Source organism: Panulirus ornatus, chromosome 26 (genome assembly GCF_036320965.1).
Source record: "Panulirus ornatus isolate Po-2019 chromosome 26, ASM3632096v1, whole genome shotgun sequence".
In the NCBI taxonomy this organism is placed as follows: domain Eukaryota; kingdom Metazoa; phylum Arthropoda; class Malacostraca; order Decapoda; family Palinuridae; genus Panulirus; species Panulirus ornatus.
The window spans coordinates 5472077-5496769 of record NC_092249.1 but is presented as its reverse complement, the minus strand read 5'-3'; the positions used below and the strand labels follow the sequence as shown (position 1 = coordinate 5496769).

General features: G+C 39.6%; 1 protein-coding gene across 17 annotated transcripts in view; it reads left to right on the top strand.

The window, feature by feature from the left end:
* Window positions 1–24693, top strand: part of unc80 (unc80, NALCN channel complex subunit) — a 283207-nt gene that overhangs the window by 233880 nt on the left and 24634 nt on the right. For 14 of the 17 annotated variants that reach the window (XM_071677907.1, XM_071677920.1, XM_071677910.1 and 11 more), the window contains 5 exons: window positions 2881–3003; window positions 9150–9316; window positions 10488–10669; window positions 21572–21707; window positions 23242–23355. In XM_071677907.1, coding sequence (XP_071534008.1) covers window positions 2881–3003; window positions 9150–9316; window positions 10488–10669; window positions 21572–21707; window positions 23242–23355 — 722 coding nt within the window. Of the gene's footprint in view, window positions 1–2880; window positions 3004–3839; window positions 3870–9149; window positions 9317–10487; window positions 10670–21571; window positions 21708–23241; window positions 23356–24693 lie in introns of all 17 variants that reach the window. The other 3 variants (XM_071677919.1, XM_071677913.1, XM_071677917.1) reach the window with 2 other exon arrangements.

Sequence of the window (24693 nt, the reverse complement as noted above, 5' to 3'; positions counted from 1 at the left end):
CTATGTTGTATATTAGACCCTTCTTATTGTAACTAAAATAAATGAATGTTTTTTAGGCTTTCTCTTAAAGTTACTGTACTCTAGCTGTTGTATTATGGCTTGTACTCACTGATTACTGTGCTTCTCTGTTTCCATAACCCTCATTGTTACTCTTAACACAGAAGAGTAACCTTTGAAGTTTATGGTATCATCAACTGATTTACTTTCTCTCCTGTACGATTGCTGTACTTCTTTTACAACAGTAGTACTAAGGCCAGTGTACCACAGCTGGTTTACTCTAGTTTGAGTATTATGGATGGCACATTATTGCTCTCACACTATTACTTATTTGCCACAGTGTTCATTTCACTCGTTGGCATTTAGGGTTCTCAACAGTAATGTACCTACTCATTGCACTTTCTCGACTCTAAAGTGATAGATATAATGATGGTCCTTAGGTTCAATTCTCTGTGATGGCTGAAATTGTAGGGCCAATGTACTGACCAAATTTTCAATATCATGGAATAAAAAACAAATCCACTGATTCTGGAGTCAAAATAAGTAGTCAGTAGCATAGTGACTACATGAAAAACTGTGGTTCTCCATCAAATATTTTGATAAAAATCCCAGTCACTTTTGCACTTAAGAGATGACACGTGACTGTCATAAGCTTGGACGAGAAAAGTAATTTTGATCAAACTTCATATATGAATTTACTCTGGAGAAAAGAGGAACATTACTATTCTGAAACAACCAAGAAAATTGGCTTTCGTTCAATACAGCTGTAATGCAAGTTCAACTTCACTTGTTATGAACCATCCTTTATTATGAACTTTTCTTAGAACATGAAATGTTCCACGCTGCTTTAAAAATCAGATCAAACATAGAGTTTTATGGACCAAATTCAAATCTCATACCTACAAAGTGGATAGAGAGGGCTAGATCTCTGATGGGACACATCCCATGTCAAATTGTTCTGCTCAAAGGCTAAATTCTTTCTCTTATCAGGAATATTACTCCTTCCATGCTCTTAAACAAGCCCCAACACAAGACAACAAAACTCAAGTTTGCTAGTTATGGAATATTTTACCTTACTTGCATCTAGAGCAAATCACCCTCTTCTAAACCGATACTTCTCAGCCTTTAGAAGGTACCTGAAATGCTCAGTGCTCAAAGTTCTAAGGAAACCTCATTATATTAGTCATTTCAAATTTTCCTTAATTTCATTCTGTGTATGCATGACAGACCTTCAGGTTTGGATAACCACCTTTCACAAAATTGAGGCTGTCACTCATCACAGTTATGTGGATGCAAGTCCTTGGGACTTGGCAATTATTCCTTGAATCCAATCTGTTCCATAGGAAAACAGCACCTCTTTCATCATGAAAAGCAGTACAGTTTCAATGTATTTACATTAAAGAAGGCAAAAAACAAGTTATACAATACTGTATTTTATGAAGATAAACTTATCCAAAATGCATCAGGGTCATGCATATCAAAGTTGTCAGAGTTAGGGAAAGCTTGGTTGAATAATACAGAGAGGGCCTGGATTGCCTGGCTCTTCATTTAAGGATGCTCAATTGAAGAATTTTTTTTAGATGGTTGAACACTTTTAGCTATTTGCTGATTGATGATTATCATTCTCACTAGGATGTTGCACTGATTCTGATCTTCAATCCAGACGTTCAACACCTGGTACCACGGGTCTTTACTCCTCTTAATGTGTTGCTTTCTGAGCATGTTGTCTCATTTTATCTGCATTTTTACAAATTTGTCTCAGTGATGTAATGGATAAACCAAGAACTTTGTATCAACTCCACATTAAACAGCATTAAAGTGCCTCTTGAGTATTTAACTTTACCTCTAAGCCCATGCTTTCCCTGATTTTCTTCTTGTGAAAAGCAAAAGGCTCACTTTGGTGCTTTCCACTCTCAGCTATATGGGATTTGAGGTTTTATACCTTATTACAAGATAAGAATGCAGGTCTTACCACCATTTGCATCATGCTTCCTGCCTCGGTGGATGCCACAACTCTCAAGTGATGATATGAAGTCAGATTCCATTTTTTTTTGTCTTCATTGACATTAATTTGATTTTTCATAAATGCCATACACAAGAGATATTGCATACTGATAAACCATACAGCAGGGTATATCTGTACAGTAAAACTTTCTCAGTAATCATACAAGTCTCCTTCATGGAATGAATAATTTTTGATGCTGATATATGCCATTCTTCACTGAATGGGGTTGCATCCTGTATAGGGGTCTCTAAGTTATATACCAAGAAGCTCAGAATTTGTCATTATCAGCTGCATTACATTGTATACATTCTTAAATAACTGAAAATCACTATTATAGAACCATGAGGGGATGACCTGGCCATAAGTAACTAAGGAATCTGTACAGCAGAATTTCTTGATGTCATCTTGATGACAAGGACTATGTATCACATGTTTTCTTTTCTATACAGTATCTTGGTTTTAACTTTGTTTATCAAAGTCAGTGAAGTAGTTCTACATCAATACTTTTTAATAAATACGATAAAGATTCTTAAATTATGGTCTATATTCACACAATGAAATTCTGTCGAAATCAAATGTAGTTCACAATTCTTTTTAATATCCTGAGCGCTTCTGAGGGTACCAAGATGACTATAATGTAGAGGCCCTTGATATTAGTAGTGATGAGAGAAAATGTAGCCATCCTTAGTTCTGTACACTGGTTGCCTGTCACTGATGTGTGTCCATGACTGTCCCTCCTGCCCCTGTACCAACTTCTTTCTTCTGCCACTGCTGCTGCCTCTCTTACCTGCTGGGTCTGGGTCCCTCCTCTCTCCATTCCTGGGCCGGGCTTGTCTGGCGTGGCTCGGTGTGGCACCCTATCGTGTGTTTCCTCCTAGGCTCTCTGCGACCTTCCCCGCACGCCACCTCCTCTGAGCCTCGCCTCTACCGCAAGACTTTCCTCCTCCGCAAGAGAGGCTCTAAACCCAACTTGCAGTCAAGCAGTGTGCCTACTGTCCCTGGTAAGTTTATTTATTCTGTCAAAGATGACTGTGAATACTTTGTGGATCTTGACTAGTAGTATGTAGTTTAGTAAGTGTATGAAAAATTGTGGCACTAATGTGCAATATGTCAATTAGATGGTAGTTGAACTTTTATCTGAACTAGGAACTACTGCAGTGGGTACAATTAATGATAAGGGCATGGTTATTGAGTCGACATTGTTTTGATTATGAGGTATTTTTCAGCAAAATAACATCAAAGTGATTAACTAATCTTACATTCATGAATATTAGGTTTTCAAAGGCGTACCCTTTTAATACAGTAAAGTTTTCGGCAAGTTTTCAGCACTGTCCACTTGTAAGCTGTGGATGCTTCGTATGCACCGGGTCATCCAGTATATGGCGTTCACTGCTTGTCATCCAAGTTTTGCAGTGCAGGTTGTGTGATTATGCCATTTTATATAATGTCTTGCTCTCTCTGTTCCAGATCATCCAGAATTGTATGTTAGATAACTGCCTTTCTAATATGATCACTTATATGATGGATGCTGTTTCCTAATCTCATTAATACTTTTTACTACATTATCTATTCCTACTTATCCAGTGTTGCGAAGAATAGATTTACATCACCAAGCTCTCATATGGTAGTTATGAGATAATCAGTCTTCTAAGTAACTCTAAAATAACTTTTCCTTAAGTATTCCAGGCAACTAATCAATTCTTCCTTGATTGATCATACAGTCACAACATCACAGTTGATTGGGATAAGTACAGTTAATTTCCTGCCCTTAATAATTACTATGTTTGGATATATTCATCGTCATGTCAGTCACTTATGCACTTAAACCATGTTTCAGGTTGCTTAATACATGGTTTTCAACTACGGAGTAAGTAATGGTTTTCAAAAGAGTTTTCAGGAACCTATTAGCAGCAGAATTCCTTAATTTTAGAGGCAGGATTCAGACCTTCTAGAAGCAAGCTTTATATCCATTAGAATCAGCATTCTAGTCTCCAATACATAGAGAAATTACTTTAGAGTCTCACCATAGTTTGTAAACCACATTCCAAGCCTCATTTTAACAGCAGATAATGAATACACTCTTTCATTAGATTATGAGCATGACTACAAGACTATCGTCACAGAGGAAGTGTAAGATTCATAAAATCTCAGTTTTCAATGAATATTGCATTTGTACAATACATAGGGAGTTCTGCACTCATGGTGCCCCCTCTTATATACTTTCTTTATTGTTATATAATTTTGATGCTTTAACATTTACTGTTTTCTACCAGTTTCTATTACTTTAAAGACTTCTCTCCCATCTCATTTTGCTGGTACTAGGGCCACAGTATCCTCCACTTTGAAAACACTATTAAAATGATCATTCATCTTGTCATTACCATTAATTCTTCCCTCTATATCCTTTATCCTGATTAATGGCTCTTTTTTAATGGAAATTTGCTCCTGATGAATTTGTAGAAGAATTTTTAGATTATCTTTTGCTTGATTACAATGTTATCACTTTCTCTACATATCCTTCCTTATTATGTAGTAATCGTTTCTTGCTCTTTAATACCAACTACAGCATTGCCTATCTTCATAACACTTTTTATACTCACTTTTTGATATTCTTAATGAACTATGCCCCTCTCTTCTTTGACTTTTTTATCCTTTTTCATCCAATGGTACCCATTAATTTAAACTCTACTGTAGATTCCACAGACCCTTTTCTAGCATTGATCTGTGCTCCAGTTGTAGAATTCCCTTCCCAATTTATACTCTTAAAGAACGTGTTCAGCTCTGTTTAGTTGCCTTGATTATATTATTGATTATACTTCCTCTATGAGTCTTGTCTCCCCTATGATCCCCTTCTTGTTTCCTATTCAGCCAAATCATAAAATTCAAATGATATTCATGATATGCTCCATTTCCATGATATTATGTACAAAGAAAAGTTCTAGTGTATCAGCACCTCTGGTCCTTGCAAGTTCTGTCATATGATTTGTGTCTGGGCATTAATACATTTATCTATTTGTACATGTGGGGAAGGAGCTGAACACTGACAGCTCCCACCCATTATCCATGCATTCTTATCAATGATAGTTGCATTCACTATTTCTTCCTTTAGTTTATTACACATGGCCGCAGCTGTCACTGAAGAAATATTTTCTTATATCCCTCTGCATACTTTTCTGATATACATTCCAAAATTGCCTCTTTTTATATATATCTATTAGTGCAATAAAAGGAGGAGTTTTACACTCATGGGTCCCTACCTCAAACTTTTTCAATTGTTCCTTCAAAAATATTTATAGTTTATATTTAGTCAACTGTTCTCACACTTTCCACAATGCTGTTCATAGGCTACAATTTTTTTTAACTGATTCATTCTTAGTTTCCTGGTATGTCCTCTCATCAATCTGGCATTTCCAATTCTAAAGAACCCCTCAATAGTTACTTAATATAGCTATATTCAGGGACATATTTGTTGTTATCAGAGTCCCAATAGTTAAGTTCCCTTGCTTCTTGCACAGTTTTAATTTGCCTGCCTCTGATCTTTTACAACTGCTCTGTATGTCCTGTACCATATGTGCCTGTGATTTCATGGTAAGAGTACCAACAACCCTATCTGAGATTTTGACCAGTGCAGGATTAGTGTGTAGCATTCACCACGTCCCTTGCTTGCTTGTCTATGCTTTTGCTTTCTGCTGCATCAGTGTGTATGCATGTGTGAGTGTGTAATTATCAGTTTCTGGTTAATGTGGTACTTAGCCAATCATCCAGATTCCTTCTGAAGGTTCAAATGCTCACTAGTCTAATTTCTTATCTCATAGAGCATTAAAAAAGTTTCCGATTTTCTTTTTGGTATTCAGCTACTTTTTCTTTCGCTTCATTTTCAATATACTTGTAGATATACTTGTTGATTTAATCAACGATTCTTCCTAGATGCATGGCTTTTACCTCTAAGATATTGATTTTTTAATTTTCTATCAGATGCCATGCATAGATTATCATAAAGCTTTTCCTCTTCTCTCAAGGTTGTATAGATGCAGTTATTTTAGTCCCATTGTAGTTTATACACTCCATTTCCTTGGTTTTATTGCATTCTCTCCAGCAAATCTACAACAACAGAATTCCATTTTCTTATATACACACTAAACATTATCATCATCTTTCTCTCTCTTGTCATGAATGATATCATTGCATATCACAGCATATAAGTATGCCTAATTGAACGGTTTGGTTTTCTATCATACCAACCACTGCTTGACATTTCTACGATACCTCGTAGATCTTTAACGTTTGCTTCACTTTCTTTCAATTTGCTTGTTTGGCCTTTTTACGGTGTCTTTGTATATTGTTGATTGTTCCATAACTGATCAGTTCAAAGTGTTTATTCATATATTCCAACAGGTTCTCTGCATATTTTTAAATAATTTTCAGGTATTTTGTGTCTCTTCTTGGTCATATTCTGATACTATTACTTTACTGACCATAGTGTCATCTGCATACCAGTTTATATCACAGAAGCTATCAAGAATTATATTGTACCATGATTTACTGTCCTGAATTTTGCAGTTTCAAATGGTGTTTTCCTCTGCTAAGAAAAACCACTCAAAAATCAAGTTGTTAAGTATCAGTTGAAGCCAAATAGGCCTTGACTGTACAGAAGAAAGTCAGCTTTGTTTGTGCTTAATGATGATCTTGAAATGATTGTTTTCAATATACACTGGATTTACACCACTTTATTTTTCCTCTGAGAACAGCTTATTACATGGAATTGTTCAAGAACTGGAGATGCATGTTACTAAGCAGTGTAGATAGACAAAACAGCAATCTGTCATACGTATTTTCTTATTCTATCTGATTAGCTACAAAGTGTATTATTTGTACCTACTGGCTGTGATATTTACCTCTAATTACAGTGCTGCTGAGCACCACTCTGCAGGAAACCGTGACAATCAGTCACAGTAAAAAATGCCATTAAGTATTTATAATTCAACACAATAATGAATGAGGTGTCCTGATGTTCAATTATACTAACCTCCCATGATTTTATCTAGCATGACAAGGAATACAAATAAAGATAGCACTAGTTAACTACAGAATATCAATGTCAACAATACTCACTACTCACACCATGTTTACTGATATATTTGGGTATATAAAGTTTCACTAAGTGGACCTCTACAATTTTTCTTCTTTTTAGTTTTGCCCCCTTTGCAGAATGCTTCTCTGTCTTCCACCTGTCCTGTTAAGATACTGCATGATTTCTGAACTATCCAATGAAGTTTAATGAATTTGTTAAAGTTCGACATGAAGTTATAACTATGGAACAGAAAGTTTTCTTGTTTCCATATTCCCCTCCTTTTTATTCCATACTATCCTTCTGCTACCCCCGTTATCCTATTTTAACTTCCCTTCATTAGTTTCTCATCTCTATTTCCCTTCTCTTTCCATTCACCACACTCTCCTCCCTTCTATCCCTTTCTTGCTCCCTTTATCACCTTGGTTTGGTAGGTAGCACGCAACCGCAGACTAGCACTACCCATCTGGGTATCGAGAAGATTAATAACAGCTGTAAAGTGGCCAAGTTAGCTTTTTTTTCCTTTCTGCCTCGCCATACGAGGGCAGGTGGCCTTCAGCTCACAAAAATGTAATCCCTCCTTCCTAAACATAAATCACCCAACTCATTCTTCATAATTCTATGTTTTCTTAAGTTTGCACTATGCATTAGCTCTGCTTTTTGGCAAAATCTTATCGTGAGGACTCTTCCCCTTCATTCCTCTTTCCTTCCTATCATCTCTTTTCTCCTCTTCATTCCCTTACTTCTATCTTGATCCCATTCTCTTTCCCATCCCCTTTCTCCTCCCTTCATCCCTTTCTTCTTCCCCTGATCTTTTTCTTTTCCTTTATTCCCTTTGTCCTCCCATTCCAACCATTGCTATTGATGATTTCTTTTGTTTCAGATTTTCATATTTTCATCACTGTCCTCTGCTTTCAATTCTTTTTACTTTCACTATCTTATGCCTCCCTCACCCCTTCTCTTCCTTCTCTAGTTTCTCACTTTCCCTTTTTCCTTTTTTCCATATCCATCTTTTCTCAACTTCTTTACACTATAACTAGCCATCTTCTTTTGTTTCTCGTTTCCTTTCTTCTTCTCCTCTGTAACTTACTCCTTCAACTCCTGTTCATCCTTTATTCTTCCACCTTCCATTATCATCCCCATCCTCTCATTTCTCCCCTAACCCTTTCTTTCTTTTCCTGTTTTCTTCTCATGAAGTTGCTGCTCCTTAACTTTCAGCTTTTTTTTCTTTTGTTACATTCTCTACCCTCTGAAATAATTTTGCCTCCCCTCTTAACTCTTCTGGGAAACTCTGTTTTACAGGGTTTATTATTCATCATTCTTACAGCATCCTCGATAAGACTTATTGGAATGATTTACTTTATGAAACAAAGGTACACCTAATGAACATTTTCTTCTAAGTAAATTAGTTGGGGAGCTGCTGCAGCCTTAATTTTTCATGTGTGCTCCTTATAGTTGGTAAATGTACAACCAAAGGGGGGATTTTAATTATGTGAAATTACAAATAAAATTTCAGGGGAAAAAACATAAATCTGATAGCAATTTTGGGATGAATACCTTCCCATCAGCCAAATTTATGTTGTCAATCTCTACTTCAGTAATGCCATGAGAAACTAACAGACTTAGCATCAGTACCAAAAATAGGGGCAGTTTTCAATCATAAAATACAGGTGAACAGAATTATGAAATATAAAAATCATTATTTACACAGCGCATCTCTATTCCCCATACTTGTAATAAGGCAAATTTTGGGGATACCAAATAAAATCAATTTGATGTTACATTCATGAATGTTTTCATCATCAGATTTCTCTTATAGGGTCTCTGTAATGTCATGTGACTGAAATCAGTAGGTAGCCCTCACTACTTAATGAATTCATAGGTAAACTTCCAGAGGAAAGCAATAAACCTTCACTTACTAATACCTGCCATTTCATTCTTATTCATATATTGTCTCATTTATTGACAGCATAAAACTCATTTCCACAATGCATGCAGTCCAAAATATTGGCTAATTACTTCTGTTTATATGTATGCAGTCCTTTCTCAATACTTATGCAGGTTTTACATGCTTTGCAGGCGAGGACAGCAGTGTATCAACACCAACAAGCCCAGGTGAGGGTGGTGGAATGGTGACTGGAAGCCAGGAGAGTGTTCGTAGTGGTGTGCGACCCAGACTGCAACGGCAGATGGCTCAGTCTCGAAAGACTTTCAGGTTTCGGAAAAGCAAGCATGGACATACCGAGGTTAGATACAGACTGTATTATTACTCTGATGCAGAGAATGAAAAGATGTAGTTTATATGACTTATTCTCTGGATGAGAACTGGTGTGATTACTTATGCATTATGGGAATGGAGATTTTACACTTATTTACCACTAACCTCTCTTTACTATCTTGCAGCTGTTTAAACTTGGCAGAATTCTCCTTTTTCAAGTTAATCCACTTGGCATTTTCTTTTCCTGTACCACTCTCGAGCTGAAGAAATATTTCATTACATCTTTTCAAAATTCTCTGTAATTTTCTAGTTTCTTCCTGTAGTTGACCCACTCTTTTTTATATCAAAGAACAGCTCAGTAAGGATGCTGTAAAATCTGTCCATTAACTTGAAGGTCAAAGGAGTCTGCCTTTTTTCCTCTGTCTCTGAAGTTGGATTAATTCATGACTGCTATCCTCTCCCTGCAATTAAGATCATATACATTCTTTGTTGCCCTCTATTTGATTTTCACAAGCAAATCTCTTTGTCAGCTCATATGGAGTGACTACACTCTTGATGCGTAATCTAGTATCTAAACACCTGTCTCAAGTGGTCTCTCAAGTGTCCCTTTAATGTATATGGATCTAGATCCTCTTATAACCAACTGTTAGCATGTCTAACAGTGTTGATGCTTTCCAAGATCTGTTCCCCATTCAATCTTAGTATTGAGGGTAACACTTCCCCCATTAAGCATGTGTATGTAATTATCAATTTGTGCATTATATGGATGGAGCTCTAAACATATATGGTCTTATCACAAATTTTCTCCACCATCATACAAACAATGAACACTCATGCTTTCTAAACTTCACTGTTTCACTCGGCTTGTTCCGTTTGCCCATCATTGTATTAATTCTCAGATATTCTTTGCCAAAGTTTCTTATTCATTCTTGCTTAGTTTAATGCATTCTTTTGTAGACTGATAACAAGAAGTCATGTCTCTTCTCATTTCTCTCTTCTAAGATAGAGGAATCCATAGCTTCTATCTTTTCTTGTGCTTGAAGTAAAAACTGTTGCCCACCAGTGAACCCTGTGTAGCAGGTCTATTTCCTATCAAGTTCATTCCTGCTTAATATTATGAAGGTAGATTATTTCACATGAGTTCTACATGACTATGCTAAGATGACATCAGCATGATTAACTTTGATACATGTTTTCAGGCACAGGAACGACAACCCCAGGTCGCACATATTGATGTTGAGCCTACTCGTCTTCCACCAGTAACTGGAGCACAGATGGTTACAGGAGAGGAACCTCCCCTCAGGGAGCTTTCTGTGCCACTTATCCCTGAAGATGACTTCACAACACAAAGTCACACAACCACAAAAAGGGAACGTCCAAAGTAAGGAAGCAAAGGCATATTTTCCAAGATAAGTGGTGGAAAATTATAAAGAAAAATTGAATAAAATTATAAATACCTTTTTTGTACTTTCCAGCTGGACTGCAGGTTACTGCAGATCTTTGTAAGAAGGTCTGGTTGATGTGCACAAGCAGGGCTTCCCAGGACTGTACCTAGAGGCTCTAGTGAGAACTAAGAAGAGCCCCACAGTGAATTGAAGTGATTTGGTATGAAGGGGTGATGTACTCTCAATGACCTGAACCAGGGCATATGAAGCAGCTGAGGGACACCATGGAAGAGTATGGGGCCTGGTTGTGAAGAGGGGGCTGTAATTTCAGTGCATTACACATGACAGTCAGATAATTATGGATGTGGGTGAATAAGGCCTTTTTTTCATCTGTTCCTGGCACCACCTTGCTAAGGCTATACAATTATTTGTGGTTTCAGATTCATGACATGCCAGTTCAACAGCCAGGGGTTTGTGGGGCCTGGTTGTGGGTGGGGGCTGTGGTATCACTATGACAACTAGAGAATGGAAGAGATAGAATGAGGCTTTTTCTCTGTCTGCATCTGGTGCCAACTCACAAACTAAAGAAACCGTGAACAAGTATGTGAGAGGATTGGGTGAGGAATGGGATGCATTTATGGAATCAGTGATGGCATGTGCAAGAGATGCATGTTGCATGAGAATGGTGGGAGGTGGGCAGATTAGAAAGGGTAGTGAGTGGTGGGATAAAGAAGTAAAGTTGTTAGTGAAAGAGTAAAGAGAGGTGTTTAGATTATAGTTACAAGAAGGAGTGCAAATGACCAGGAAATGTATAACAGAAAGTGGTAGGAGGTCAAGGGGAGGGTGCTAGAGTTGAAAAAGAGGGCAAATGAAAGTTGGGGTAATAGAGGATCATTAAACTTTAGAGATGAAGGCAAGAGAGTATATATGTAAATGGCTATGTATGTATGTATATGCGTGTATGTTGATATGTTTACATTTTTTTTTATTGTACTTAATTGCCGTCTCCTGCGTCAGTGAGGTAGCGCAAGGAAACAGACAAAAAAAATGGCCCAACCCACCTGCATACACATATATATACATAAATGCCCATACATGCACATATACATACCTCTACATTTCAATGTATACATACATATACATACACAGACATATGAATATATACACATGTACATATTCATACTTGCTGCCCTCATCCCTTCACGTCACCAGCCTGCCACACATGAAATAGCATCATATATGGATGAAGGCAGCAAGTATGGACATGCACATGTGTACACACGCAACGTCTGAGTATTTATATACATGCACACACTGAAATGTACATTCATGCACATGTTCATGTGTGGGTGCTCATGATATGTTTATGTATGTATATGTATGTGTATGGGAGTGTATGTATATATGTGTGTATATGAGTTGATGGGTCTTTCTTCATCTGTTTCCTGGCACTACCTATCTGACAAACATATACATATACACATATACATACATATACATCTGCATACACAGCCATATACACATATTCATACTCACTTGCCTTCATCCATTCCTGGCATCACCCTGCCCCACAGGAAACAGCATCGCCACCCCGTGTCAGCGAGGTAGTGCCAGGAAAATAGACAAAAAATGCCACATTTGTTCACACTCAGCCTCTGGCTGTCATGTGTAATGCACAGAAACCACAACCCCCTATCCACAGAGACCTATCCCATAGACCTTTCTATCTATCCCATAGACCTCTCCATGGTTTACCCCAGGCATTTAGCATGCCCTGGTTCAATCCAATGACAGCATGTCAACCCCAGTATACCACATCGTGCCAATTCACTCTATTTCCTGCACACCTCTAACCCTCCTGCATGTTCAGGCCCTGATCACTCAAAATCTTTTTCACTCCATCCTTACACCTCCAATTTGGTCTCCCACTTCTTGTTCCCTTCACTTCTGACACATATATCCTCTCTGTTATCCTTTCCTCTTTCATTCTCTCCATATATCCAAACCATTTCAACACACTCTTTTCTGCTCTCTCAACCAAACTCTTTTTCTTACCACAAAACTGTCTTAACCTTTCATTACTTACTCGATCAAACCACCTCACATCACATATTGTCCTCAAACATTTCATTTTTTTTTTTTTTTTTTTTTGTCGCTGTCTCCCGTGTTTGCGAGGTAGCTCAAGGAAACAGACGAAAGAAATGGCCCAACCCACCTCCATACACATGTATATACATACGTCCACACACGCAAATATACATACCTACACAGCTTTCCATGGTTTACCCCAGACGCTTCACATGCCCCGATTCAATCCACTGACAGCACGTCAACCCCGGTGTACCACATCGCTCCAATTCACTCTATTCCTTGCCCTCTTTTCACCCTCCTGCATGTTCAGGCCCCGATCACACAAAATCTTTTTCACTCCATCTTTCCACCTCCAATTTGGTCTCCCTCTTCTCCTCGTTCCCTCCACCTCCGACACATATATCCTCTTGGTCAATCTTTCCTCACTCATTCTCTCCATGTGCCCAAACCATTTCAAAACACCCTCTTCTGCTCTCTCAACCACGCTCTTTTTATTTCCACACATCTCTCTTACCCTTACGTTACTCACTCGATCAAACCACCTCACACCACACATTGTCCTCAAACATCTCATTTCCAGCACATCCACCCTCCTGCGCACAACTCTATCCATAGCCCACGCCTCGCAACCATACAACATTGTTGGAACCACTATTCCTTCAAACATACCCATTTTTGCTTTCCGAGATAATGTTCTTGACTTCCACACATTCTTCAAGGCTCCCAGAATTTTCGCCCCCATCCCCACCCTATGATCCACTTCCGCTTCCATGGTTCCATCCGCTGCCAGATCCACTCCTAGATATCTAAAACACTTCACTTCCTCCAGTTTTTCTCCATTCAAACTCACCTCCCAATTGACTTGACCCTCAACCCTACTGTACCTAATAACCTTGCTCTTATTCACATTTACTCTTAACTTTCTTCTTTCACACACTTTACCAAACTCAGTCACCAGCTTCTGCAGTTTCTCACATGAATCAGCCACCAGCGCTGTATCATCAGCGAACAACAACTGACTCACTTCCCAAGCTCTCTCATCCCCAACAGACTTCATACTTGCCCCTCTTTCCAAAACTCTTGCATTCACCTCCCTAACAACCCCATCCATAAACAAATTAAACAACCATGGAGACATCACACACCCCTGCCGCAAACCTACATTCACTGAGAACCAATCACTTTCCTCTCTTCCTACGCGTACACATGCCTTACATCCTCGATAAAACTTTTCACTGCTTCTAACAACTTGCCTCCCACACCATATATTCTTAATACATTCCACAGAGCATCTCTATCAACTCTATCATATGCCTTCTCCAGATCCATAAATGCTACATACAAATCCATTTGCTTTTCTAAGTATTTCTCACATACATTCTTCAAAGCAAACACCTGATCCACACATCCTCTACCACTTCTGAAACCACACTGCTCTTCCCCAATCTGATGCTCTGTACATGCCTTCACCCTCTCAATCAATACCCTCCCATATAATTTACCAGGAATACTCAACAAACTTATACCTCTGTAATTTGAGCACTCACTCTTATCCCCTTTGCCTTTGTACAATGGCACTATGCACGCATTCCGCCAATCCTCAGGGCACCTCACCGTGAGTCATACATACATTAAATAACCTTACCAACCAGTCAACAATACAGTCACCCCCTTTTTTAATAAATTCCACTGCAATACCATCCAAACCTGCTGCCTTGCCAGCTTTCATCTTCCGCAAAGCTTTTACTACCTCTTCTCTGTTTACCAAATCATTTTCCCTAACCCTCTCACTTTGCACACCACCTCGACCAAAACACCCTATATCTGCCACTCTATCATCAAACACATTCAACAAACCTTCAAAATACTCACTCCATCTCCTTCTCACATCACCACTACTTGTTATCACCTCCCCATTTGCGCCCTTCACTGAAGTTCCCATTTGCTCCCTTGTCTTATGCACTTTATTTACCTCCTTTCAGAACATCTTTTTATTCTCCCTAAAATTTAATGATACTCTCTCACCCCAACTCTCATTTGCCCTTTTTTTCACCTCTTGCACCTTTCTCTTGACCTCCTGCCTCTTTCTTTTATACGTCTCCCACTCAACTGCATTTTTTCCCTGCAAAAATCGTCCAAATGCCTCTCTCTTCTCTTTCACCAATACTCTTACTTCTTCATCCCACCACTCACTACCCTTTCTAATCAACCCACCTCCCACTCTTCTCATGCCACAAGCATCTTTTGCGCAATCCATCACTGATTCCCTAAATACATCCCATTCCTCCCCCACTCCCCTTACTTCCATTGTTCTCACCTTTTTCCATTCTGTACTCAGTCTCTCCTGGTACTTCCTCACACAAGTCTCCTTCCCAAGCTCACTTACTCTCACCACCCTCTTCACCCCAACATTCACTCTTTTTTTCTGAAAACCCATACAAATCTTCACCTTAGCCTCCACAAGATAATGATCAGACATCCCTCCAGTTGCACCTCTCAGCACATTAACATCCAAAAGTCTCTCTTTTGCGCGCCTGTCAATTAACACGTAATCCAATAACGCTCTCTGGCCATCTCTCCTACTTATATAAGTATACTTATGTATATCTCGCTTTTTAAACCAGGTATTCCCAATCATCAGTCCTTTTTCAGCACATAAATCTACAAGCTCTTCACCATTTCCATTTACAACATTGAGCACCCCATGTATACCAATTATTCCCTCAACTGCCACATTACTCACCTTTGCATTCAAATCACCCATCACTATAACCTGGTCTCGTGCATCAAAACCACTAACACACTCATTCAGCTGCTCCCAAAACACTTGCCTCTCATGATCTTTCTTCTCATGCCCAGGTGCATATGCACCAATAATCACCCATCTCTCTCCATCAACTTTCAGTTTTACACATATTAATCGAGAATTTACTTTCTTACATTCTATCATGTACTCCCACAACTCCTGTTTCAGGAGTACTGCTACTCCTTCCCTTGCTCTTGTACTCTCACTAACCCCTGACTTCACTCCCAAGACATTCCCAAACCACTCTTCCCCTTCACCCTTGAGCTTCGTTTCACTCAGAGCCAAAACATCCAGGTTCCTTTCCTCAAACATACTACCTATCTCTCCTTTTTTCACATCTTGGTTACATCCACACACATTTAGGCACCCCAATCTGAGCCTTCGAGGAGTATGAGCACTCCCCGCGTGACTCCTTCTTCTGTTTCCCATTTTAGAAAGTTAAAAAATACAAGGAGGGGAGGATTTCTGGCCCCCCGCTCCCGTCCCCTCCCTATGTATTTTTTTAATTATACCTTGTCGCTGTCTCCTGCATTAGCAAGGGAGCACAAGAAAACAGACAAAAGAATGGCCCAACCCACCCACATACACATGCATATACATACACGTCCACACACGCACATATACATATCTATACATTTCAATGTATACATATATATACATACACCGTATGTATGTGAGAAATACTTAGAAAAGCAAATGGATTTGTATGTAGCATTTATGGATCTGGAGAAGGCATATGATAGAGTTGATAGAGATGCTCTGTGGAAGGTAGTAAGAATATATGGTGTGGGTGGCAAGTTGTTGGAAGCAGTGAAAAGTTTTTATCGAGGATGTAAGGCATGTGTACGTGTAGGAAGAGAGGAAAGTGATTGGTTCTCAGTGAATGTAGGTTTGCGGCAGGGGTGTGTGATGTCTCCATGGTTGTTTAATTTGTTTATGGATGGGGTTGTTAGGGAGGTGAATGCAAGAGTTTTGGAAAGAGGGGCAAGAATGAAGTCCGTTGTGGATGAGAGAGCTTGGGAAGTGAGTCAGTTGTTGTTTGCTGATGATACAGCGCTGGTGGCTGATTCATGTGAGAAACTGCAGAAGCTGGTGACTGAGTTTGGTAAAGTGTGTGAAAGAAGAAAGTTAAGAGTAAATGTAAATAAGAGCAAGGTTATTAGGTACAGTAGGGTTGAGGGTCAAGTCAATTGGGAGGTAAGTTTGAATGGAGAAAAACTGGAGGAAGTAAAGTGTTTTAGATATCTGGGAGTGGATCTGGCAGCGGATGGAACCATGGAAGCGGAAGTGAATCATAGGGTGGGGGAGGGGGCGAAAATCCTGGGACCCTTGAAAAATGTGTGGAAGTTGAGAACATTATCTCCGAAAGCAAAAATGGCTATGTTTGAAGGAATAGTGGTTCCAAAAATGTTGTATGGTTGCGAGGCGTGGGCTATGGATAGAGTTGTGCGCAGGAGGGTGGATGTGCTGGAAATGAGATCTTTGAGGACAATGTGTGGTGTGACGTGGTTTGATCGAGTAAGTAATGTAAGGGTAAGAGAGATGTGTGGAAATAAAAAGAGCGTGGTTGAGAGAGCAAAAGAGGGTGTTTTGAAATGGTTTGGGCACATGGAGAGAATGAGTGAGGAAAGATTGACCAAGAGGATATATGTGTTGGAGGTGGAGGGAACGAGGAGAAGTGGGAGACCAAATTGGAGGTGGAAAGATGGAGTGAAAAAGATTTTGAGTGATCAGGGCCTGAACATGCAGGAGGGTGAAAGGCGGGCAAGGAATAGAGTGAATTGGATTGATGTGGTATACCGGGGTTGACGTGCTGTCAGTGGATTGAATCAGGGCATGTGAAGCATCTGGGGTAAACCATGGAAAGCTGTGTAGGTATGTGTATTTGCGTGTGTGGACGTGTATGTATATACATGTGTATGGGGGTGGGTTGGGCCATTTCTTTTGTCTGTTTCCTTGCGTGACCTCGCAAACGCGGGAGACAGCGGCAAAAAAAAAAAAAAAAAAAACATACACCGACATATACATATATACACATGTATATAATTCATACTTGCTGCCTTTATTCATTCCCGTCGCCACCCTGCCACACAAGAAATGACAACCCCCTCCCCCTGCATGCGTGCAAGGTAGTGCTAGGAAAAGAGAACAAAGGCTACATTTGCTCACACTCAGTCTTTAGCTGTCATGTGCAATGCACTGACACCACAGCTGCCTTTCCACATCCAGGCCCCATAGACCTTTCCATGGTTTACCCAAGGCATTTCACATGCCCTGGTTCAATCCATTGACAGCATGTCGACCCCAGCATACCACATTGTTCCAATTCACTTAATTTGTTGCATGCCTTTCATCCTCCTGCATGTTCAGGCCCTGATCGCTCAAAATCTTTTTCACTCAATCCTTCCACCTTCAATTTGGTCTCCCACTTCTCCTCTTTCCCTCCACCTCTGACACATATATCCTCTTTGCCAATCTTTCCTCACTCATTCTCCCCATGTGACCAAACCATTTCAAAACTCCCTCTTCTGCTCTCTCAACCACACACTTTTTATTACCACACATCTCTCTTACCCTTTCATTACTTACTCGATCAATCCACCTCACACCACTTATTGTCCTCAAGCATCTCATTTCCAACACATCCACCCTCCTCCGCACAACTCTATCTATAGCCCACCCCTCGCAACCATATTACATTGTTGGAACCACTATTCCTTCAAACTAAGTGACTGAGTTTGGTAAAGTGTGTGAAAGAAGAAAGCTGAGGGTAAATGTGAATAAGAGCAAGGTTATTAGGTACAGTAGGGTTGAGGGACAAGTCAAAATTTTGGGAGGTAAGTTTGAATGGAGAAAAACTGGAGGAAGTGAAGTGCGAAGGTAATTAATGAGGCAGCTGAGGGCATAACTGGTGAGCATGGGGTACTTAGCATTATGAATGTAAATGGTGAAGAGTTTGTCGAGTTGTGTGCTGAAAAAAGACTGGTGACTGGGAATACCTGGTTTGGAAAGAGAGTATACACAAGTATACGTATGTGAGTAGGAGAGACGGTCAAGGGCATTATTAGATTACATATCAATTGATAGGCATGTAAAAGAGACTTTTGGATGTAAGTGTGCTGAAAAGGGCAGCTGGTAGGATGTCTGATCACCATCTTGTGGAGGTGAGGGCGAAGATTTGTAGAGGTTTTCAAAAAAAAAAGGAGACAATATCAGGTAGAAGAAAGTAGTAAGAGTAAGTGACCTTGGAAAGGATACTTATGTGAAGAAATACCAGGAAAGGGTGAGTGTAGAATGGCAAAAGATGAGAGCAAATGAAGTGAGGGAAGTGGGTAAGGAGTGGGAGGTATTTAGGGAAGCTGTGATGGCATGTGCAAGAGATTCATGTGGCATGAGGAAGGTGGAAGTTGGGCAGATTAAAAAGAGGGAGCAAGTGGTGGGATGAAGAAGTAAATTTGCTAATGAAAAAGAGGCATTTTGCATTACTTACAAGGAAAAAGTGCAAATGACTGGGAGATTTATGAGAGAAAATGGCAGGAGTTCAAGAGGAAGGTGCAGGGGTAGAAAAAGAAGGCACATAAAAGTAGGAGTGAGAGAATATCATTAAACTTTAGGGAGAATAAAAATATGTGTTGGAAGGAGGTAAATAATGTGTGAAAGACAAGAGAACAAAAGGGGACACTGGTAAAGGGAGCCAATGGGGAAGGCGATGGAGTGAGTATTTTGAAGGATTGTTAAATATGTTTAGGTTGGAGTAGAATGTGAAGTGAGAAAGTCAGGAAGAGTGGTTTGGTGAAAAGAGAAGCGGTGGTGTAAGCCTTACAGAAGATGAAATCTGGCAAGGCGGCAGGATTGGATGGTATTGCAGTTGAATATATCAAGAAAGGGGTTGATTGTGTTGTTGATTGGTTTGTAATGATACTCAGCTTGTATATGGATCATGGTGAAGTGTCTGAGGATTGGTGGAATGCATGTATAGTGCCACTGTATGAAGGCAAAGGGGATTAATGTGAGTGTTCAAACTACAGAGGTACAAGTTTGATGAGTATACCTGGTAAGTTGTATGGAAGGGTATTCATTGAAAGGATGAAGGCATATACAGAACATGACATTGGGGACAAGCAGTGTGGTTTCTGAAGTGGTAGAGGATGTGTGGATCAGGTGTTTACTTTGAAGAATGTGCATGAAAAATACTTGAAAAAAAACCCAGATGGATTTGTACATGGCATTTATGGATCTGGAGAAGGCATATGATAAGGTTCATAGAGATGCTTTGTAGAAGGTCTGAAGAATATATGGTGTGGGAGGTAAGCTGCTAGAAGCAGTGAGAAGTTTTTATCAAGGGTGTAAGACATGTGTATGAGTAGGAGAGAAGAGTGACTGGTTTGCAGGGAAGGTCAGTCTGGCAGGGGTGTGTGATGTTGCCATGGATGTTTAATTTGTTTATGGATGGGGTGATGAGGGAGGTAAATGGAAGAGTTTTGGAAATGGGCTAGTATGCAGCCTGTTGGAGATGAGAGGGCCTGGGAAGTGAGTCAGTTGTTGTTTGCCGATGATACAGCACTGGTGGCTGATTCAACTAAGAAACTGCAGAAGTTGGTGAATGGGTTTGAAAAATGTGAAAGGAGAAAGTTGAGAATAAATGTGAATAAAAGCAAAGTTATCAGGTTCATCAGGGTTGAGGGACAAGTCAGTTGGGGTGCAAGTTTGAATGGAGAGAAATAAGAGGAAGAAGTGTTTTGGATATCTGGGAGTGGACATAGCAGCAAATGGGAACATGGAAGCGGAAGTGAGTCATAGGGTGGGGGAGGGGGCAAAGCTGCTGGAAGTGATGAAGAATGTGTGGAAAGAATGTTATCTTGGATAGCAAGAACGGGTAGGTTTGAAGGAATAGTAGTTCCAACAATATGGTATGCTTGCAAGGCATGGGCTACAGATAGGTTTGTGCAGAGGAGGGTGGAAGTGATGGAAATGAAATGTTTGAGGACAATATGTGACATGAGTTGGCTTGATCAAGTAAGCAATGAAAGATCAAGAGAGATGTGTGGTAATAAGAGTATGGTTGATAGAGCAGAAGAGAGTGCGTTGAAATGGTTTGGGCATGTGGAAAGAATGATTTTGGTTTCTGAGTGTGAGAGTGCATATGAAAAGAGAAAGTTGTGGGTTAATGTGAATGAAAATAAGGTAAGCAAGTTTAGTTGGGGAAAGAGATAGGTTAGTTAGATTGTGAGTCTGAATTGACAAAAGCTGGAGAAATTGGAGTGTTTTAGATACCAGGAAGTAGACATGGCAGTAGACAGAACCAAGGTAGCTGAAGCGAGCCACAGACCAGGTAAGTGGGCTAAAGTTCTGAGTGCATTATGGAGTTAGTGGAGTCACTGACTATGATGGCAAAGATGAGGATGTCTGATGGTATAGTCATCCTAACACCATTGTATAGATCCCAAGCATGGGCCTTGGATGAAAGAGTGCAGGAGGGTGGATATATTGTAAATGTAATATCTGAGGACAGTATGTACTGTGAGGATGGTTGATCAAAAAAGAAATGATAGGGTAAGAGAGATGTGTGAAAGTAAGAAGAGCATGTATGAGCGAGTTGAAGAGGGTTTGCTGAAATGGTTTGGTCACATGGAGAGGATGATGTGAGACAAGTAAGCTTTAAGCAAATGCTTCTGATACATTTAAGGAGAAGGGTGATGTTTATAATCAACGAGAAAAGACTGCATCATATTTGGATATCTAGCCACAATGTACTGTTGAATGAAGATTTAAGGATTATGATAGAGATGAACAGAATGTCATGGAGATGTTGGAAGATTTAATGGAAACCGTTAGAGATGAACAGAATGTCGTGGAGATGTTGGAAGATTTAATGGAAACTGTGCTTTAGTGTGTAATCTATGTTAATTCTGAATCAGTATTTAGCATGTGATATATAGTTACATGCTTGCAAGTACAATTGTAATTGAATGATAGGAGCTAAACTGAGTGACCTTTCCAGGTCTGGCCTCATACAACCTGAACCAGAAAGTGTAAGTGAGATCAGCTACATGGAGACATCTACCATTTCTGGATACCGTGAAAGTTTTGGTGGCTTTGACATGAGTCTTCAAGAGCTTGAACGTCTTGAGATGCAGGTTAGTTAAGCAGTACTATAGCAAAGTTATTAACATAAATTGCACTATAGTAGAAACAGAAACTGAAGTGCAGGCAAGCTAAACTAATAGGTTTTACAAAGAGGAAAGCAGCTGAATCGGACATTACAAGGGAAGGAACCAAATTCAATTTAGTGAGACTTCAGGAAATACAGGAATGGGAATGCTGATGACTCAGATTTAGAAGACGTAGTTGAATGAAACACTGAAATACAAAAGGGGCTTCAGTGATGAGTCAAGCTTTAGGTTATACAAAAGTGAATATGCCTCCAACTTGTACCTTGGGACAAAATCTGGACTGTTTTTGAAGTCCAATTTTTGGGGAAAAAGGCTTCAGTCTTCCTGAGGTACAGAAGAGCTATAGTTGAATCAGATGTTAGAAAATACAGAATCAAAGATGCATTCTATCTAGATTGTAAAGATAAGCAGTGGTACTGCAATCAGGTCAAGTTTCCTCATGTGAAGAGGGGAAGATGTACTTGAATAAGACTTCTGTAGAGTAAACTGGTGATGCAGTTGTGAGATTTAAAGACAGACTTAATCAAATGTACTCGGCTGTTAAATCAGGCTAAAAAGAATTTAGAAAAATGAACAAGCAGAGAGCTAAAGATACTGACAAGTGAGACAAAAGAAAATGAAGAAATGATGAATTGCGTGATTACGTAATTCATTTTGATTTCCTTCAGTCTCACATGTCAGTATCTCAGGGTCTCTGTTTGTTCTGAAAGAACTTTCCTTTATCTCTCATTTTTCTCTTCCTTTTAACTTGTAGCTGTGTCTCCACAAGTACATTTGTTTCAGTCTATCTCCAAATGAAGTTTTGGTGATTTTAATTGTATACTGAATTGTGTAGATTTATATTTGTTTACTAAGAACTCAATAATAATGGAGGTTCATCTTTAAATCTTGCTATCATATCTGTTCCAGTTTACAAGTAAACTTCAAAATGCATTCTGCCCATTTAATCTTATCCTTACTAAATTTTATCATTATCTTGTTCTGACCCTTTGTTATATGACATTTGGTCATCGCGAAGTTGCTCTGTTTATCCTTACACAATATGGAAGAAAAAAAAAGGGAAAGTGAGAAATCTTGGACCTTTAGACAAAAGACAAATTTGGGCTTTAGGAAATACTGATGGATTATGGTCCTTGTCCCTTGGCTTGCAATGGCATGTGCTACTCTTTTATCATTTTCATGCTGTTATAACTATTCATAGAGAAATGATTATGTAGGTGATATGAAGATTCAAGCCTCAATAATCCTTGCTATTACTTTTGACTCTATTATTTGTCAGGCTGTGGGTTTCTAACTCTCAAACTAAAAATGGGTACCTGTAACATTAAATGTTTGCTCACAGAGGTTATACTGACTTATCAATTTATAATGAAAATAATTTGAAAATAAGCTTCCCGATGATACTTCTGATAATATTCAGACTAAGACTGGCATTCTCAACCATTTACAAAATATATTATCAGAAGTCTTCTGTAAACAATTTACATTCAACTTTCAGGTACGGACAGGAAGATACAAGGAACCACTGACAGGTTCAGCTGGACCAACAGTACGAAAGACCTCTATGGTTGAGACTCGTTTCCATGATTCTCTGGCTACCAGTGAAAAGTTGGTAAGTTGAAATTCCTTGCATATCACTACTTTGTTTTTTTTAACTGTGTCCACAAACAATGTGAAAAATCTGTGGCAGCACTTGACATTTCATCCTTTTTTTTTTTTTTCTTTTTTTTTGCCGCTGTCTCCCGCGTTTGCGAGGTAGCGCAAGGAAACAGATGAAAGAAATGGCCCAACCCACCCCCATACACATGTATATACATACGTCCACACACGCAAATATACATACCTACACAACTTTCCATGGTTTACCCCAGACGCTTCACATGCCTTGATTCAATCCACTGACAGCACGTCAACCCCGGTATACCACCTCGCTCCAATTCACTCTATTCCTTGCCCTCCTTTCACCCTCCTGCATGTTCAGGCCCCGATCACACAAAATCTTTTTCACTCCATCTTTCCACCTCCAATTTGGTCTCCCACTTCTCCTCGTTCCCTCCACCTCCGACACATATATCCTCTTGGTCAATCTTTCCTCACTCATTCTCTCCATGTGCCCAAACCACTTCAAAACACCCTCTTCTGCTCTCTCAACCACGCTCTTTTTATTTCCACACATCTCTCTTACCCTTATGTTACTCACTCGATCAAACCACCTCACACCACACATTGTCCTCAAACATCTCATTTCCAGCACATCCATCCTCCTGCGCACAACTCTATCCATAGCCCACGCCTCGCAACCATACAACATTGTTGGAACCACTATTCCTTCAAACATACCCATTTTTGCTTTCCGAGATAATGTTCTCGACTTCCACACATTCTTCAAGGCCCCCAGAATTTTCGCCCCCTCCCCCACCCTATGATGCACTTCCGCTTCCATGGTTCCATCCGCTGCCAGATCCACTCCCAGATATCTAAAACACTTCACTTCCTCCAGTTTTTCTCCATTCAAACTCACCTCCCAATTGACTTGACCCTCAACCCTACTGTACCTAATAACCTTGCTCTTATTCACATTTACTCTTAACTTTCTTCTTCCACACACTTTACCAAACTCAGTCACCAGCTTCTGCAGTTTCTCACATGAATCAGCCACCAGCGCTGTATCATCAGCGAACAACAACTGACTCACTTCCCAAGCTCTCTCACCCCCAACAGACTTCATGCTTGCCCCTCTTTCCAAAACTCTTGCATTTACCTCCCTAACAACCCCATCCATAAACAAATTAAACAACCATGGAGACATCACACACCCCTGCCGCAAACCTACATTCACTGAGAACCAATCACTTTCCTCTCTTCCTACACGTACACATGCCTTACATCCTCGATAAAAACTTTTCACTGCTTCTAACAACTTTCCTCCCACACCATATATTCTTAATAC